At 42.8% G+C, this 18,032-nt stretch overlaps 2 protein-coding genes across 4 annotated transcripts in view; one reads left to right on the forward strand and one right to left on the reverse strand.

Moving 5' to 3' along the window:
* LOC112975765 (pre-mRNA 3'-end-processing factor FIP1-like) overlaps positions 1–2,211 on the forward strand; it is a 28,227-nt gene extending 26,016 nt beyond the window's left edge. For all 3 annotated transcript variants that reach the window (XM_026086262.1, XM_026086263.1, XM_026086264.1), the window contains one exon: positions 846–2,211. In XM_026086262.1, the coding sequence (XP_025942047.1) occupies positions 846–978 (133 nt within the window). In that variant the 3' untranslated portion in view covers positions 979–2,211. The remainder of the gene's footprint in view (positions 1–845) is intronic.
* Positions 2,212–4,694: 2,483 nt separating this feature from the next.
* The window catches only part of LOC112975764 (ligand of Numb protein X 2-like), a 29,851-nt gene continuing 16,513 nt past the window's right edge, over positions 4,695–18,032 (reverse strand). The window contains exons 5-10 of the mRNA XM_026086261.1: positions 17,560–17,928; positions 14,820–14,999; positions 13,105–13,279; positions 12,712–12,922; positions 7,897–8,055; positions 4,695–6,964 (exon numbers count right to left, since the gene is read on the reverse strand). Of these exons, the coding sequence (XP_025942046.1) occupies positions 6,829–6,964; positions 7,897–8,055; positions 12,712–12,922; positions 13,105–13,279; positions 14,820–14,999; positions 17,560–17,928 (1,230 nt within the window). The 3' untranslated portion in view covers positions 4,695–6,828. The remainder of the gene's footprint in view (positions 6,965–7,896; positions 8,056–12,711; positions 12,923–13,104; positions 13,280–14,819; positions 15,000–17,559; positions 17,929–18,032) is intronic.

The following is an 18,032-nucleotide window of genomic DNA, read 5'->3' on the forward strand; positions in this document are numbered from 1 at the left end:
GTGGGTTATGTCAGGCACGCTGTACGTGCACAGTGCAGCCGGCTGTGGTCAGTGGTACAAGACTTTCAGATATGCACAACCTAGTCAAAGTTACTTCTGGCTGGGATTTCTCCAGCATCCCAGAAATCCTGGATAAAAGTCTGTGGYTGTCCAACCGCATCTGGAAAACGATTCTGGTTGAGGGGAAAGAGGTTTTAGAGCACAGAGGTAGTGAAGTGCCAGGTCATTTATGAGCAAGCAAAAGTAGAAACAGGATCTGTCTCCTGCTGGGAAACCCACATTTCTCTAGCTACATGGACCCGTTTCTTGTTTCTAGTCCAGGGATTTCCCCAAGATGTTTAGGGGAGATAAAGTGAAAGTTTCAAAGGTCTCTCAGATTTACAACTCTTCCTTCTTGCAGGAACCTCTGCTCAGTGCTTGATATTGAAGCTTGTGATGTGTCAAGATTATTAGAGCTCCCTCAGGAATGGGAGGGTGACACAAATGTTTGTTGTTTATAAAAACTTCCCAAAAGTGATTCTGACGGCAGTCCGTCCAGTATGCCGCCCGCCTAGACCATGTGATGATGCAGCATGTGGTGTCAAGCAACCACCTCGAGCAGTTTGCATAACCTGCCCTTGCTTCAGCTGTTTGTGCTATCAGATCGTCCCAAATAAACACGATGAAGCCTTTCTGTGGCACCACGATGCCCTCAGCATTTCTGCTCTGTCTCCTGCTTACTCTAGATCAAAGCGCTCTGTCCCTGTACGTGCCACAGGGGCAGTGCGCTTGGAGCTCTTCTCTGTGGCAGAGCTGTGCTGATGCAGCCTCTGATTTCTCTTTCTCCCCTTTGCTCCTCACCACAGCAAGCAGCACGAGAGCGAGGAGGGCGAGAGTCATCGGCGTCACAAGCACAAAAAGAACAAGCGTAGCAAAGAGGAGAAGGAGGCCAGCGAGGACGGTGCCCAGGAGGGAGAGGAGCAGGATGCCAAGGAGTAACGCAGGCCTACCGTCAGCCCTCCGAGGGGACTCGCTCCTTTCGAACCAGCGTGGCGTTGGTGGTGTTTTGTGTTGGTTTTTTGCTTTTTTTTTTCCCAAGGGAAGAGAGGCTCACTCTGCCTGAGCAGCGAAGGACATCGCAGTGGTTTGAGAGTTAAGGCTGCACGTGCAGATAAACTTCTGTTTTTTTGGGTTTTTTTGTTTTTTTTTTTTTGATACAAGACAAAATACGGCAGTACTAGTATATAAAAAAAGCACTGAGCTACTCTACTCATAAACGTCCCTAGGGAGGACTTCGTTGTATCAGATCCTATGGTTTCTGATGAAAGATGGCTTCAGCTGAAACTAACGCATTTAGGTGATAGTTTTTGTTTATTTTTGTGACCATCATTCCTTTTTTGAAAAGTAGGACAGTAAGTGCAACTTGAAATTTATTGTCCAAAGAAACGTGTGATTTAGATCCTGAGAGCCAGCTTAGAGTCTGGCTTCTAGTAGTGAAAAGTCTCATCCCCAAATCCATTTCTTTATAGCTCCAAGAATATCTTCTCATTTCTTTGTGGCAAGACTGGCAGCATGTGGGAAGGAACTACTTTTACTGGTGGGTCACGTGATCTTACTTTGGTCCGATGGCTTTGAGAAGCTGTTAAGTGTGTTTACACAGGGTGTACAAAGACTTTGAACCTAGCTTTTTTTTATCCATTACAAATGTAGTTCTACCATGTGTTACACCTGTAAGTGGAAAACCACGTTCAGTGGAGACCCATAGTAAGAGCATGATTTTCCCTTTAGTTTTGACTAACTTTTTTATTATTATTAATAAGGGTTGAGCTGAATAATCTAGCACACTAGAGAACATGAAGTCCCATCTAGCAGTTTGCCCTCATTGGGTTGGCTTATTTCTATTTGGATATCACCAACACTCCTGTGCAATGCATTCCTTCCCCCATAGGTCTCAAAATAAATGCAGTCAAATTCCAAAGTTTGTTTCGACTTAGTATTGGTTGGGCAGGGTGGCAACAGAGGTATTTCTGGGTGAGAAGAACAGGGGAAGTCATTCTGGGGTTTTTTGGTATGTCTAATACTTGAACAGAATACTGTACTTCTGTTTGTGCAAATCCACAGGTGTCTCATTTTAAATATCTTCTGCTTCTTTGACTTGATATTTAAAACTGTCTTAAATCCTTCCCCTAAAATAATGTGGTTCTGAAATCTTACATATTTTTTGTATTGTAATCATGTCATGTGAAGCTTGCAACCTCTAGAGACTTGAGCCAGTATAGCACTATGAGAATGGTTTATATGCTCTGACAGTGCATTTGATGGGTCATTAACTGCAAAACCTGCGGGGAGAAGAATAAAGGTGTGGGTTTTTTTTTGTTTTTTTTTTTTTTTTTTTTTTTTTTTTTTTTTGTAAATGTGGCTTTTAAAACTTGCTTTGAGAGCATGGGAAATGTTATGTGCACTGGGGAGCTAAGTGCAGCAAACCAGAGTTAAAGGGCAAAGCCTGGGACAAGACTTCAAAGTGCTCAGCCCTCTGCAGCCATGTCACAGTACCAGTAGAACAACGTGATCTAGGAATGTGGCATCTCGCATCTGACGTCCGTTCGCAGTCACACTAGGACAGTCGTGCCTCGCTGCACTAGTGAGCTTCAGGATGTCCCTGCCCATAGCATCGGGTAGGTAGAACAAGAGGACCACTCCTGGCATGCTTCTGCTCTGGTCAAGGGTGGCAGTTTTCAGCTGTGACGAAACTTTCATGAACTTGACATGAATTTGCTGGGGAATGGGGTGGGAGGAGGAGAAATCAACTTACAACTGGTAAGAAGGTGGGGATTCGGAGTGCCTAGTATGTGCCACCTAGAAACATACTGGTGTTTTGCATCCCTCGCTGTGTATCATCACTCCAGATCAGTGGTTAAGGCCACAGTTCAACTTGCTTTTTAGGCTGGTGGAGGCAGTTTCTGCCTTGTCCACTGTCGCTAAGTCAGCATAGTGTGGTGGTGATCCAGAAGCAGGAGAGCTGGCTGAAAAAATAATCTTGCCAGGAAAATAAGGTTATTTTTCAGCATGATTGGTTCCTCGATGCAGTTCACCCTACTGCTGCATGAATGCTTGTGCTGGCCCAGTGCAGGAGAGGGTGATGGGCTGGGAATGAGTGACAGGGAGCAAAGTCAGCCCTGTCATCGAGAAGTTTATTTGCACCCTCATCTTTGCCTTGCAACAACAGCTGTGCCCACCCTCCCCTTCCAGACCACAGGTTTGCAGCTGCTAGGCGGGGGAGAGGGGGAATGAATTCTTGCTGTGCCTCCAAAAAGATTTTGTATTCTGTAATTCTGAAATTGATTTTTTTTTTCTTTTTTTCTTTTTCCTCCAGAACACGATGCCTAAGATTGCTAGGGCAGCTAGCACCAAAGGAAGTGCCAAGTAGTGACTCCCAAACCAGGAGTCTGAGCTGCTTATTGCCTGTCTCATATCAGGGGAGAAAGCTTGTCGTTAGCGTTTACATGAAGGTAAGTAAGTCTAGGGTTCAGCACYTCGTCAGTAAGACTTCCATTCGTGTGTGTTAATGCTTGTATATGTATGTTCTTGAATGTTTTTCCAGTGATGGGCCCAAGCGCTTCGCTGATGTTAGCAGGGCTGCACTCCTAGAAGCAGCTGTGGAGTTAACGGAAATAAATAGTTTTATTTTAGTGAGGTAGATAGAGGTGTTACAATGCTAAAAGTATTAGAGAAGTATAAAGGTGGGGTTTGGGAACTAATTTTTACCTGATGTGAGTAACAGTGAGGTTTCACTGTCATGTTCCAGAGGGATAATGGATGGTCAATCTAACCCTTTTCAGAAATGAGGCCAATTCTTGGTCTGGTGGCATCGGTGTTTTTTCTGGACTAAATCTAGAGGAGATGAGAAATGGGCCTGTGCAGTCATGAGTACAGAATGCCCCGGGTGCTAAATATCGCCAAGAGGGTAAACTTAACAGCCAGCAAGGAGCTTTTGCACCAGTCTTCTTGAGCAACTGTCAGTGAGCTCAGTACTGAGAGGAGGTGTAAGGCATCGTGGGAAAACATCCAGCAAGTGAACTATAAAAGGGGCACAGCATGAAAAAGGAGAGAGGCCAGCTTCGTTACTGTTGCGCGGCGTAGTGGCAATTGCAATGGTATCTTTCTCCCAGAACGTCAGACGCCACCAGTCCAGTTGGGGATGTTTTGGGCTAGTTGTGTTGCAGTAGTGGAAATCATAACAAAAGCTAACCCCGGCCTTCAGTCTGGACCTACGCTTCCTCCCCTGTTGCCTTTTAGCTGCTGAGCTGTGCAGCAAGCTGGATCAGGGAGTTAAGCCCAGTTAMATAAAGCTTTATTTCCTAGTACAGTCAATTCTGAGCCCCAGAGGCAGTAGTGTGCCGTGGTCAGCCTCAGACAGGAACACTGGCAAAACCGAGGGCCAGGGCTTGCAAAAACTACTGAAGCTGCCAGGACAAACGTCTATGTAGTCACAGCCACAGGATGGTTCAAGATGGTCCAGCTCCCCTCCTGGGAACAGTGGAAGACGAGGATACTTGGTTCCTGCCTGGGGAGGAGGACTTCTTGGAGAAGGGGCTGTTGAGGAGGTGCCTGAATCAGCGGCTATTAGCAGATGCGCTGGAAGGAAAGGTAAAAAAAAAAAACAGCCCACAGCCCATGGTGTTTTTTCAGTGATATTAGAATAATTTATAAAGGCATCAAAACAAATTCAACATTTATTAACAGGCTGATCTTGCAAACAATACTTAATTACTAAGACATTTTGGTGAAGTTGAAGGCACCTTGAAACAAGATGGAGTAATAGTAAAAATCATGCTGCCTTCTGCAGCATCCCCTTCATTTAAAACTGTCTGACCACCATCTGCATGACTTCTTCCTATTCTATTTTATACAAGGGACATCTTTTACTATACTTGCAGTAGGAACCTTCCCTCTTTATATCTACAGAAATATTTACCGATCCATGCCAGGCACAGCTTCTGCACTGTGGTAGGAAAAAGACAAATGCTACTTCAGTTTTTTCTGTTTCTTTACATCAGACAGCGGTTGAGTGACTAGTTTTCCCCAGGCACCTTCCTGACTTTTGAATTAACATTGCTCTCGCCATTCACTAGGAACAACAGGAGAAAAAAAGGCCCAGGAGTCCAGCTGGCCAAGAAATCCTTCTGCTGTCCAAGTCCCCAGCAGTATTTATCAGCCAAACAAAGGGGCCACACCACATGCCAGGGAAGCTTTTGGGAGACTTGGATCCTAGGCTATTTCTGTATAATGGGCTCTGATAACAGGCCCTGCTAGATACTGCCTTCAGCTAACAGCCAAAGGAAATGAAGTCACTCTATATGTAAACAGCTRAATCATCTAGCAAGGAACAACTCTATTCTGCTGTAATAGCTACTAAAAAAAAAAAGCACTGCTTAAGATGATGGGTGCTTATCTGCAGTCAGTTCACTCCAAAAAGGAATTTGGCATTCATTCCAGGGAGCATTTTTACATGGGAAAGAAAAAAAACTCCTCTGATTCTTACAATCTGAGCTGGCCCCATAAGAGTTACAGCAATAACGGCATTCTAGGAAAGATTTTTAATTCAACCTGATTTGAAAAAGATCTCAGTCATTTCTACTGCTGATTAACTGACTTTGTGGAAAAAAAGGAGAAAACTGCTTCATGGAGAATTTTCCAGTAGGACATTAACAAGGTGTCAGAGTCAACCTGCCTTGGCTTCATTTCTTGTGGTCTAAATTTTAACTATACAGTGCATTTGACCTGTAGCCAAAGCGGCCACACTGTCCTCCTGGAGGTAGCTTATTTCATACCATTGCTACAGCACAGTTAGAAGAGGTGATGAGGCAACCAACTTCCCTTGAGCCTACCCCAATCCAGTGTGTTGCTAGAGTCCCACGTACTGGGCAGTACCGTGTGGCAGGCAGTGCTACAGGGAGGAAGGAGAGGTACATCCTCCTCCTCCTCCTCCAGTGCTTTAAGTCTGCATCTGATCACTGGGAAGCTGTGATCAAATTTACAAGACTGCTTCCTGGGACAGAGGTTTCTCACAAGTAAACAAGCCTGTCTGTTTACTTAGTCATCTGCCTTCTTTTTGAAAAGCTCCTTATTTTATCAAGTCATGAAACCAAGGGAACCAAGCTGAGGAAGGGATCAAAATTAAACAAACTCCTCATCTCTGATCGGCCCTTCATGCAAGTCAGCACAGCTCAAGAACACTAATGTAGCAGCTCTTACCAATTTTTTTTATATATATATATAAACATTCATTAGATGGCTGTTGCCTACAAAGATCAGTACTGTGGGACATTGATCCATGTCCTTACAGTTTTATTAGTGGCTTTTAAGAATGTATAAAATAACCCAGTGTCCAAGAGTGGCAGTCAGGTAGAGAGCAGTAGCTAGAACTGTATTCTTAACTAGCAGAGGAAGTACCTGACAGTCACTCCCGTTTTAACCTGTTCAGAACATTAAAAGGAAAACAGCTCTACAACTGAGGAAAATGCTTCAAAATACAGATGGGCAATTTGTAGAGAAACACTGGAAAAATAGCTTTCTCCACAACACCAGTCCTAAAGAGCTCGGATGAGTCCAGGAAGCTAGAACTGCTGTGATTCACTATTACATTGACTCTAACAATCAGATTTGTTGGTAACTTCAACACAGTCTAGAAATGTTTTCTCCAAAAGGGAAGTGAAGTCTTCCATGATGATACACTGTATATAGAGCAAGAGTTCAGGTTTATCTGTCACATTTAGCTTGGTGCGATAGTCAACAAATATCTGATACAAAAGATGATCCTTGAAACTGCTGCATGTTTCGTTCTGGCATTCACACAAGGCTTCCCGGCCAAGACACCACAGTAAGAGTGACTCTGTTCCTTTGCTCTTTCAGCATTGGGATTAGTTCYGAATTGCTCATTCCTATAGCAGGCACTCCGTTTACTGCCACTATTTCATCTCCACACCTAAGTCAGAAAACATGCTCGTCAGGACACATTTAACTCATTGTTAAAACAGCACTCCAAGATCCCAAAACATTAGGATTGCTAGCCCTCCCCAAAGATGAGATTATAAACTCTGTCGAAGTAAATTATTTGACTAGATGAAAGATTAGGGGCAAGAAGGGAGTGCGTGCAAGCACAAAGACCAGTTGCTGACAGCGACTTGCTTTTAAGTTCTGTGTTCAAAGGGACTTAAAATGAAGAGATGGAAAAGATAAGAGGAGGCTGATGCAAGTATTCGAGTGATAAAGCAGCAAAGGTCATCAGAAATGCAACTGAAAGGCCAGTCAGCAGAGGGAAAAGTTGCAGAAAACAAATCTGTGTTGGTAACAATTCACCACCAGTGTCTCTCCTACAGCTCCTTGACGAGCAGATGCTAAGGTGAAGTGCTAACAAGGCTGAAGCATGCTGTCCCACTTGTACTTCACTACAGTAGAGGTTTTGGAGCCTGCCTGATCTGCCCAACTTTGGAGAGCACCAAGCTATCCACTGAGTGGTTGTACCAGTCACCTGTAGTGATTTGAGGTGCAGTAGCAGTTTTACAGAAGCCAGCAAGTTATCTGCGTTGCTGTCCTAGCGTTCAAAGAGGATATAATATAAAAATTAAAATATAACAACCACTTCCCGTTAGTTGGTAGTTGCATCTTATAGAGAAACCAAAACACTCATTAATAAAGGACTTGGTTTGTTACAACTTTGGTAGTAGTAATACTCTACAAGTGAGTGTCTAAGAATTGGAAGTCATTAACTCAGCTAGTTAAGAGCTAGTTAACAGCTCGGCTAGTTAAGAGGGGTAGCAGACAACCCCTCAATAAAATGGTGCACGCTACTGGAAGTCTTGATTGTCAGTGCTTCTGTCACGAACCCCAAAGCCCCGAAGAGCAGCTCATACGTACTTCAGCCTCCTGTCTCGGAACGCAGGAGTCCCGGGCACTATGGTTTTGATGAAGAACGGCTGGTTTCCTTTACTTTCTTCAAAGCCTCCAACAATGCTGAATCCCCAGCTTTCCAGGTTACCTTTACTCAGGACAATATCTTGACAGCAGTGAAGGTAGCTGTGAAGACAGGCACAGTCAAAAACAAGCAAGGCTTATATGTGTTTTTCAAAGAAAATTGCCTGACAAGTTCATGTTTTCCGTTGCAGAGAGAAAATGCCTCTGTCTAACAGCCTCATCTTTATTGTGTTTTTAAGGACGCAACACTACTGTGAAGGGAAAGAAAGACCGAGCAGTAAGGGCAAGGCTGAGATTGTCCACTGGTTGCCTACCAGGGATAAGTCACAAATCTGAAGATACCAGCCCATTAGAAATCTTTTTTCAGTACTGTTTGTGCTAGTTTAAGAGGTAACAAAAAAATTACCACTCTGTAAATGGGTTTGAGGCCTGAAAGAAAGCAATCAATAACTTCATTACAGCACTAATGAAAAGGAAGCTAAACTTATTGTGAACAACATTGTTACACCCCATGCAATTCATAGGAATCGGGCTTTTTATTCCATGTGTACACTGCATGCTTGGTACAATGAATGCATTCAGCAGCCAGATATCACTGATGGAAAGAAAGCAAACACGAGGTAAAGCTGCCTTTCTTCTACTAAACACAAAACCCAGCCAAATCGGAATATGAAAGGTTTTTGCAGGACTTGCAACCAGGATTACTGTGTGCAGTAAGATACTAGACTCTTAGGAGAGAGATCAAAGATGAGTGTTTACGAACACCAGCTGCTGCMGTGTATCTATCTGCTCAGTTTTGCGGATTCAAAGGCTAGTGTGTGCTGCAGCACTAAGGTGCCTGCAAAGGTGTGGCAGGAGCGCAGGCAGGCAGCTCGTGCTCTGGCTCGCGTTCAGGTTCCATTCTGGCACCGCTGTGCCGCCCGAACCGCACTGCGTGAAACTGCCGCTGATCACCCCACTGAGGTATTCCAGCAGCTAAACTTTTCCTAATAAACGTTTTTGCCTCCAGGGCTTTGCTGCAGCAGTTTGGGTATGGGTTTCAGATTTCAAAAGCCTTCTCAGTTAACTTCTCGCTAGGAGAAAGACCCAATTATCTACTTTCCAAAATGTAATTTACTTTTGTACAAGTTCTGCATACATAAACACGGAAAGATTCAGTTTACTGGTACCTCTAGATTTGCATCCTACTGATACACAAATGTAAAGACACAGCTAGGACAAATGCATTCAGCACCTAGTGCAAATACGAAATAGCACAGAAAGCAAACATGGGAAGCACTGTTTCATATATACGGACTATATACACTTTGTACAAAAGTTGGACAAGGTCATGCTTCTACATCAGGTATTTGCTAGAAATCCATTTTCCATGTGAAGAGGGCATTTAGGAAGAGAAACATTAATTCATTGTAATGGAAAGTGACAGGAGGAAGGATATTCTAGACTGTCCTTTCTATAAAAGTGCAGGTTTTATTCTGACAAAGCACTCTGCTGGGTTCTGCATCCCTTTCAGAATTTGTGAAATGCGCTGCTCCAGCGGGGCCACGACAGGGAGCATCTGAAAGCAATTGCAGAAAGAGCTCAGGCTTCATGGAGACAGGCATCGGATAAATCTCAGGAAAAAGGGGAAAAAAATACTGCTTTTCTACTCTCTGAGAATTAGGCACAAGTCATACTGGACAGAATCATCATTTCAAGAGCCAAAGCTTTTACAGAGAGAAGTCAAGCTGTAAACTTAGTATTTGTACAATCTTTAGGTTTTAGTATGCAATGAATTAGGTCCCCCCAAAACACCCTAGCTGCCTGCAAATCTCTTTTGAGATGGAATTTTATACTATGAGTAGTTGGTATAGATTTAACATAATACTATGAAGAAATCAGTAGAGCTTCTATGCTGTCTTCCGTGAAGACATCCAGTGCTCATGGTAAACATTCAGCAGCAGTAATTAGTAGTGTGTAATCGACTCAAAACACTCACCACCATCAGTTAATAACAAACCAAAGACTGGACACAGTGAAAGTTCAAAGGGACATTAGGGCTACCTGCAGTTACGTTACAAGATAAAAACACAAGAAAGATAATAACCACCTGATTCTTTACAGCCGACTACTAGAGGGAAAAATATCACTGTACTGTCCCTGGTATGGAGATTTTCAGATCTTCATCGGAAGTATCTGGCACTGTCTGTGGTCAGACAGAGGTAGGAGATGCTTACTGATCCAGGCTTGCATGCTAAATGCTGTAATGCTTGAAGCAGCCTTAGGAGCACAATGTTTTTCCCTTTATGAGGAATGTGACCCAAATGCTTCCGTTACATCCTTTTCTACCCATCATCCCGAGAAAGACAGAGAACCAGGGCTTTAATCTCTCTCCTGAAACCCTTCAGCAGCATTAGTCCAGCAGTTCYACAGCACAGTCTATAGGGGCTCTGCCTTATAAACCTACAGTTAAGAGACAGCGTGCTAGCTACCGAGCGAGCCAAGATGACAGCTGGTATTTAACATAAACAATAAAACACAAATACAAGAATAAAGGCTGGAACTGAACACCGTGGGCTGAAGCATTGCAAACTCTGACTCCACTCTTTCAGCACAAAGTTACTATTTCTTACTGGTAAGAAATACATGGGCTTCTTTTAAGAGGGATGAAAGGATGTTTCTGCTGGATCAGAGAAATATTTGGAAAAAAAGCTGAAAAAAAATAAAAAACCCACATCATCAGCAGTAAGCTTCAGACTTTCACACTGTATTGCAAAATATTTAGCACACTGAGGCTATGTCTACTTTAGCAAGCAGGGCAGACCACAAGGAACATGTCTGTTGAGCAAAATACTGGTGCTGAGGAGTGAGGTCCATACTCTGTCCATCCTCTCTTCAACAGCACATTCCTGATCCAAACCAGCATGCTAACATAGAGGCACCCGAAACATTTCAAGGTGACAACAAGCAAAGGTGCCACTTCAGTTTAAGGAGTTGCCCGCAATATTAAAAAAATAAGAAAATCTGATCATGCCAGCYACCATGTCAAAAAATGTAAATACCTTGCTTAGCTGAAAAGGGCAGAGAGCTGTTCATTCTCAGTGGCTTTAGGGAAATCATTCTATAGAAGACCAGCTAGCTGCTACTGTGAGCAGACTGGAAAGTTAGTGAGGAAGCACACATGACAGAATTGCAACCATTTTTATTACTGGAAACAAGAAAAAGTTTTGTTAGATCCTGAAATGAAATAACCTTGCTTTGTGCCTTTTAAACACCCTCACAAGCATGCCAGGCATAGAAATTCAGATGCCTGAATTAAGGTCCAAGCAGGCAAGGAAGAGTAAGAGCAGAAGGTACTTCTGAAATCATTGTGCCTTGGTTCAGTGGAAAGGGATAGTAACAGTCAAAGGAAGAGGTGCCAACACTGATACCAGTTGCAGAAGAATTTCAAGCAATGTATTACGTAGCAGGTAGTGTAATAGTCTATTCTCGAAATGAAGGCAGATGCCTGGTGAGCAAAGACTAGACTCCAAACCTTGTAGCAGACCTGTGGTGAGGCTGCAAGACCCAGACACCCAGATAAACAGGAAAAGGGAAGAGGGGGGAAAGCGCAGGCAGTCGGTGCCTTGCTGAACTTCACCACAGTAGAACCCATGAGAAAACCAACAGCAGCCAGCGTCTGAGGACTTGTACTCAGGTTTGGGTTAGCCAGGTGCGGCTTGGACTAGTTCATACCAGGCCTGTGCAGAACAGCCAGGCTCATTCCCTGAGAGAACGGAGGAACTGGGTAGGACTGTGCTGAATACAAGCCAAGCTACAGTGGCTTGAGACACAAAAGCCACCTTCCTCAGGCTGTTTCGTTTAGCATTTACAGGCTGCTAGGTAACGAGGGTAATGTAACAGCAGCTTTGTTAGTTTTTGTTCTTTCAGGTGCCTCAAGAAACAAGGCTGTAAATAACCTGAGCCTTTCACAAGAGGGTTTGGCTTTATTGTTCTTGTGTGCATCTCCTACACCTTCTCCAGTTAGCTGGAACTGCAAAAGACCATACCTTTCGAGGCTGAATACATTTCAAACTGCAAAAGCGAGCAAAACAGATTCACCTCTAAAGCATGAATTTGGCTCCTTTCTTGAGAAGTCCCCAACACTGTCACATAGAACTTAGCACAAATTTTAGCAGTAACGTGGCAAGTCTACGGTCTAATGCTTTGCAACAGGAAAACTCAACTGTTGAGAAGCACTTCTGCTTTATATTACAAATTACACAATTAAAACAACCAGTAAGAATTAGATTGAAAGACTGCCTTCCCCTAAATGAGGGGATTAGATTATTGACTATAAAACAGTACAGACATTGGCCTGTGTTATGCAATCCAGAAGAGCCACAGTGATTTCAGTTAATGATATTCTAGCAGGGATTATTCCTACAGTGACTATACTTCAAGGCAGTGCCTCAAATGCCATACTCTATAATTCTCATTCTCTATGTCTGTTCTCTTAGGAGCAAGGTTTTCAGGAAATTCTGAAATATGGTTACTATCTAATAGAAGTGGGGGGAACAATGGGTGTCACAGTGAAAAGCAGTGGAAGTTCTTTATGTGTTCATTGTACTGCGATCTCATTGACAAATAAGGATCCCCACTGCCTTAACTAAAGGAGAATATCAGTAATTTTTAATTGCTTTCAAGACAACCCTATGATGCAACTCATTTTTAGTGTTGGGGTGAAAGTCAACTCTGTGACTGAACAGATCTCTCCATACGGTCACTGAGCAAGCATACCTAGGCAGTCCGAGCCATGTGATCCAGAGGGGAGACCAACCAAATCCTTGCTCCTTGATGTCCAGAGATGGATCTGTTGGGTCTGATACAAGGATTTCCAAGGCTTTCAGTACTACTGAGTGGGAAGCTGCATTAGATTTCAATGCTGAGACAGCTTCATAGTAGTTCAGATGAGTCAAATCAATGCCATTTATGCTCAGAAGTATATCTCCTGTTGATTAAGAAGATAGGATGATTACAGCCACACAGATTTACACATTTTTGCTAAGAATTCCATTTCTGCCTCAAGGCCTCATGTAGAACTCTGTTTTCAACTTCACTTTAGTGTCCAAGTCCACCTTTCACTTAAAAACAGTTCATAAAGTGCAACTAAGGGTCTGAGGGCCTCCATACCTCGTTTGATTCTGCCATCCCTGAAGAGGCATCCAATGGGCTGTACACTCGTTACATATATAGGAAGCTTGTTTTTGTTATCCCTTCCACCTCCAATTGTTATTCCTAAAGATTCCTTTGGTTCCTTTTTTATTGAAACTGTCTTCTCATGACTTATGTATCCCTGAGGTAGATCCTACAAAGAAATGACAAAATTTAGATTTATTTACGCAATTAACATGAGAAGTCCACAGCTGGAAGAAAATAACAGAACACCTTGCATCTTTAACCCAGAGCTTTTCAGCGATGTTACTGGAGAGCAAAGTCAGCTTCTGTTGTATTTGCTCTGGGTAGAAATACTATCCTGTATCCCCAGCGTGATACCATCACAACCGAGGGACTGCTGCTTGGGAAACGATGCCACTCTCCTAATGATTCCACATCCATTCGCTGCAGAAAGATGCTCACTCCGAGCAGAACAGTTTTGCTCTGAAAAAAACAAGCTACCAATTCATTTCAAGGTTGTTCACATCAAGCGACCAACCCCTCTCCAGCTACTGATAAATTGGGATGGATTAGGATGAGTAACTTGCATTACCTGTCCTCTGTCATTTCGCTTCTCATGCATGTTATAAAGGAGCACATTAACTAAAGCTTAGCTCTGCTTTTATTAGAATGACCAAGTTCTGCTTGTCAAACCCAATGTGACATAAATGAATAAAACTGAAAGTCAGCTAGGAGATATGTTTTCCAGATGCAATATATGAAATAATAAGGTCAAAACTTGAAGATGGTCATGAAGATGGCTGGCATCCTTACATAGCTAAATTAATGTTTCTAATGATTATAATGGTATTATTTAAAGTTTAAATATCAGAGTTCATCTTTTTCTCCTATTGATTTGCAAACAATTGCAGATGCAACCAACTTTGGAGGCAGAAGTAGGCCAACGCTGACTTTTTTTTTTTAAAGGACAAACTAATCTTTGAAAGACAGTAGCATCTTCATTTTTTAGATTGTAGTGAAAGTACACATTGTAGTGTACTGTTGTAGAAACTATATACAACTGTGTTTCAATATTTAAATCAAGGAACCGCTCTGCAGCTATTTATGTCAGTCAGTGATCTCCAACAGACGCACTTAAACACAAATTCTAGGCAGTTTTAGCAAGAGTTTTCTCAAAGGGTAGTTTTAAACATAGAGCAAACTTCCATTGGTACAATAGACTGGCAATTCTCTTCTTGCTCGTTTCCTATAACGTACAAATGGGTGATAGAAGCAACACTGAAAGCATAGCGGCATTTTAGTTTAACTTGCATAGTTTCCACTTCTGTACCATAAAACTACCTAGCTCCAAACTCTAAGTGTACGCTTATACCATTGTGCAGTATTCTGAAAGTGCTGTGTTTGATGACTGTTGAGAACCAAGTCCAGCGGTGGTCCCCTTAGAATCTCACAGAGGTTAAATTTCCATAGCCCTTTGCAAATGAGAAGGGATTAAACATTGGTTCCACATCAAGATTGGAGACATTTGAACAGATATTTATGTTTTTCCCTAAAAATTGTATTTCGCATGGTTCTCTTGCGCCGAAAGTCAAACGCATACCGCTTTTCAATAGTTAAAGGAGAAAAGGAGCTTCTGATAAGTCATATATGAGGAATTACCATCAGAGCTGAAGTAATTGACCTGTTAGACCAAGAATACTAAGTGCTTCTGCCTTTATTACAAAGCTTACCTTCTGGTAGGTAGATTTGCGTCTATAATGATTCTGATCTAGTCTTCTTCGATGGTGCACCGGGCTTCCTCCATTGCTGCTGCTGCTGCTGTTGTTCGATGTGCTGCCGTCTTCAACAGAATCCGACAGCTGTACGCCTGGCTGCCTTAGGACTACAAAGTTCACTCTTGATTCACTGGTCTGCCAGGAGAAGCAAAAAGAGGTGTCTGAAACCATGAGAGGGCAAAGTCCCATCATGGCTCACAAAGGGCCTTAGTAAGTAGCTTAGTCTTATGACTGTTTTAAATGATGTTTCTGAAAGCTGTCCACTGTGGCTGTGGCTTTATGAAAAGGTACACATGGTGTGTGCACCACACCAATCCATAAGAGCAATCCATAAGCAACGTTGATGAAAGTTTTGTCTTTACATGCATTTCTTAGTTAAACTCAAAGAGATTCAAAAACATTAGAAGTTAGGGAGAGCCCCATCATTTCTGGGGAGAGAGAAAGAAGTTTCTACGAAGGGTTTGAAACAGGGCTATGCAACATGACGTGATGGTTCTTGTGAAGAGCTGCAGAAGCCTATGGTGACCGAAGGATTTGGTAAACATTTGTTAGAAAGAATAAAAGTGGAGGCAGGCTTCACTTCTGCCTCCCTCTGCTGCAGATAAACAAGAGAAAGTGGCAAGAGATGATTAATTCCTCCACTTCAGTACAAATAACCAAAATATTGTTTTGCATTCTGCTACAAAACGAACAGAGTTAGAACACCTGCTGGCTCATATGGTGGATGACTGTGATCCAAGAGCTGGATGCCTTTTCTTTGATTGCAAAGAGACCTATTAAAGCTGTTTGCCTCCCAGCTTATGTACCATGTGTATTGTTCAACAGCTCCCTTTTTTTTTTCCCCTCTTTTTTTTCTTTTTTCTCTCYGAGAAGTACCTGAAGACATGACCTTTTGTCCAAGATTGTTGCCAATTAAAACACTTCACCAGCTGTATGTTTGGCCCTGGCAGCACTACAGGGGAAGCATTCACTATTGTTATTGCTCTTGTAATGTGGTTTGTTCTTCTAGATAATCTGACAAAACCTTACTTTGAAGGACTCTATTTGGGTCAGATGTATATGCTTATTTATGACACCTGCTACAACAGATGAGAGAACTAGTTGCTGCTCTCACTTCTCAGCATRGGATCTTTTTGCTCATTCTCCTGGTGCCACAGCACCTCGCAGCAGTGAATCCCATAGCCTGCGAATAAGACTACACCAACTGATGCAGGGGTCTTTTTATTTTATTTTTTTATTACTATAGGAAAGCTTTGTTTTCTGAAAAATAATTTAAAAGCTTCACACCTCAAAAGTCAATTCAGATGGGACAATTTTTTCCAGACRATAGTTGGCACACATCTGTGCCTTCATAAAATATATTGTATACATTCTATTTTAAGAGGAGGATTCACCCGCCCCTTCATCTGGGAGATACCAAACTGTAGGTACAGTACATATGAGTGTGCGCATATATATATATATATGCTATAGGTGCAAATGGTACTTCACAATACAGGTAGAAGGGCTCCTTTCCTCAAATGGCTTACAATCAAAATTAAACCAAGAATTTAATTAGAACTCAGAAGAACAGATAATGTTTGGAAGACCATCACAGTTTTACAAAATGTCACTTCAAAAGGAATTCAATCCCCAAACCCACTGAAGCCAGTTCTGAGACTCTAGTTAGTGATTTCTGTGGGATCAAGACAGATTTCCTCATATAGGAGTTACACTTGCACACTGGAAARGAAATACAGCAGCACTTAATGGGATGCAAACAAAATTCTAACGGATTATAGTATCGAATCACTGGAACCCTGCTCTTTCTCCCACCCCACTGCACTCCTGTGCTGATTACCAGGAAGAGAACTGGCTCTCCCTCACTCTACTGACCTCAGATCCTTTCCAGGATATAAATAGTATGTAATGAGATGTATTGTGTCAGGATCTTTAGGTAAAAACAGAAACTGGAGGCCACCACCTAGGAAGATAAAGAATTTAAAACTGATCTACATGAAATCTGCCACACCTCCAGCAATCCTTATTCCTTAAATCAAACTTCCTTGCCCAGTCCCTTCACCAAAACGTTTGGTACACGGCAACAAGAACACATCCCCATCATGCAGGGAAAGACCACTGTGCTACTTCCCTTTTAGTATTTTAGGAGGTTTTTAGTCTGAGTGGTCTTGTTGCTTTCTAGACTCTTACCAAATACAGTTTAAGTGGGAAATCTTAAGAGGGATTCAAATAAATCAAAATGGTTCTGTTCTGTGCTGCCAGCCTATCAGATCTCCCTGCAAACATCTTTAGTTTGACTAGCTGAAATGAGGCACGAAAGGCCATTCTAATCTCTCATCTTTGGTGCATGCATCTACGGTGCGTACAAATATTCATTCTGCAAGAAAGGCTCCAAACACCACACTGCAAAGGAGATCCAGTTGCCTTAGCTGAACTAAAGYGCCATGAGCAACTGCCTCGCTTCAGATTTGTCAGAGATGACTCACGACGGATTCCCACTCTTCATGTTTATCTTCATTTGGAAGCAGTGCTTCCCACACATCCGCAGGGAAGCCGCTTTCCCAAAGAGATATTTAAGGGAATGCAGTTTGCTCTAGCATGTTCTGTTAGCCCTTGGGTCAGAACAGGAGCCCTGCTATCAACGCAGACAGCTGCAGAGTCATTAGACAGACAACTCTGCCATGTTATAAATTACCTGGATTATCTGTGCRGCAGTCTCAGGTGTTCCTTGCCTCAGGTCCTGGCCATTTATGGACAGCACTCTGTCATTCCGGCTCAGCTTTCCATTTTTGGCTGCCAAACCTCCCTCTAACAGATCTAGAATAAAAATCCCTGCCTCATCTGTCTTCCTGATGAGTTTGATTCCCAAGGGTTCGGATCGGTCTCTCTTCGTCAAGGTAACATGGATCACTTCCCGATTTGGAGCAGAACTGGAATCCTGCTGTACAGTCTTACTGGAAAAACCCTTCTCCTGCAGGACCATGAGGTGAAGAACAGGGCCTGGGTGGCGCAGGAAGGAGACAGCTTGACAGTGAGTCACACTGCTAATGTTGACACCATTCACCTAGAAAGACAAACAAACCAGAGCCACTAATCAGAACCAAGATAATTTAGGCACTTTCTGCAGTGCAGAACATCAAAGTTGGAGCCAGGATGTACAACACCCTA

The sequence above is a fragment of the Apteryx rowi genome, unplaced genomic scaffold (assembly GCF_003343035.1).
Source record: "Apteryx rowi isolate R43461 unplaced genomic scaffold, aptRow1 scaffold_69, whole genome shotgun sequence".
NCBI classification, from domain to species: Eukaryota; Metazoa; Chordata; class Aves; order Apterygiformes; family Apterygidae; genus Apteryx; species Apteryx rowi.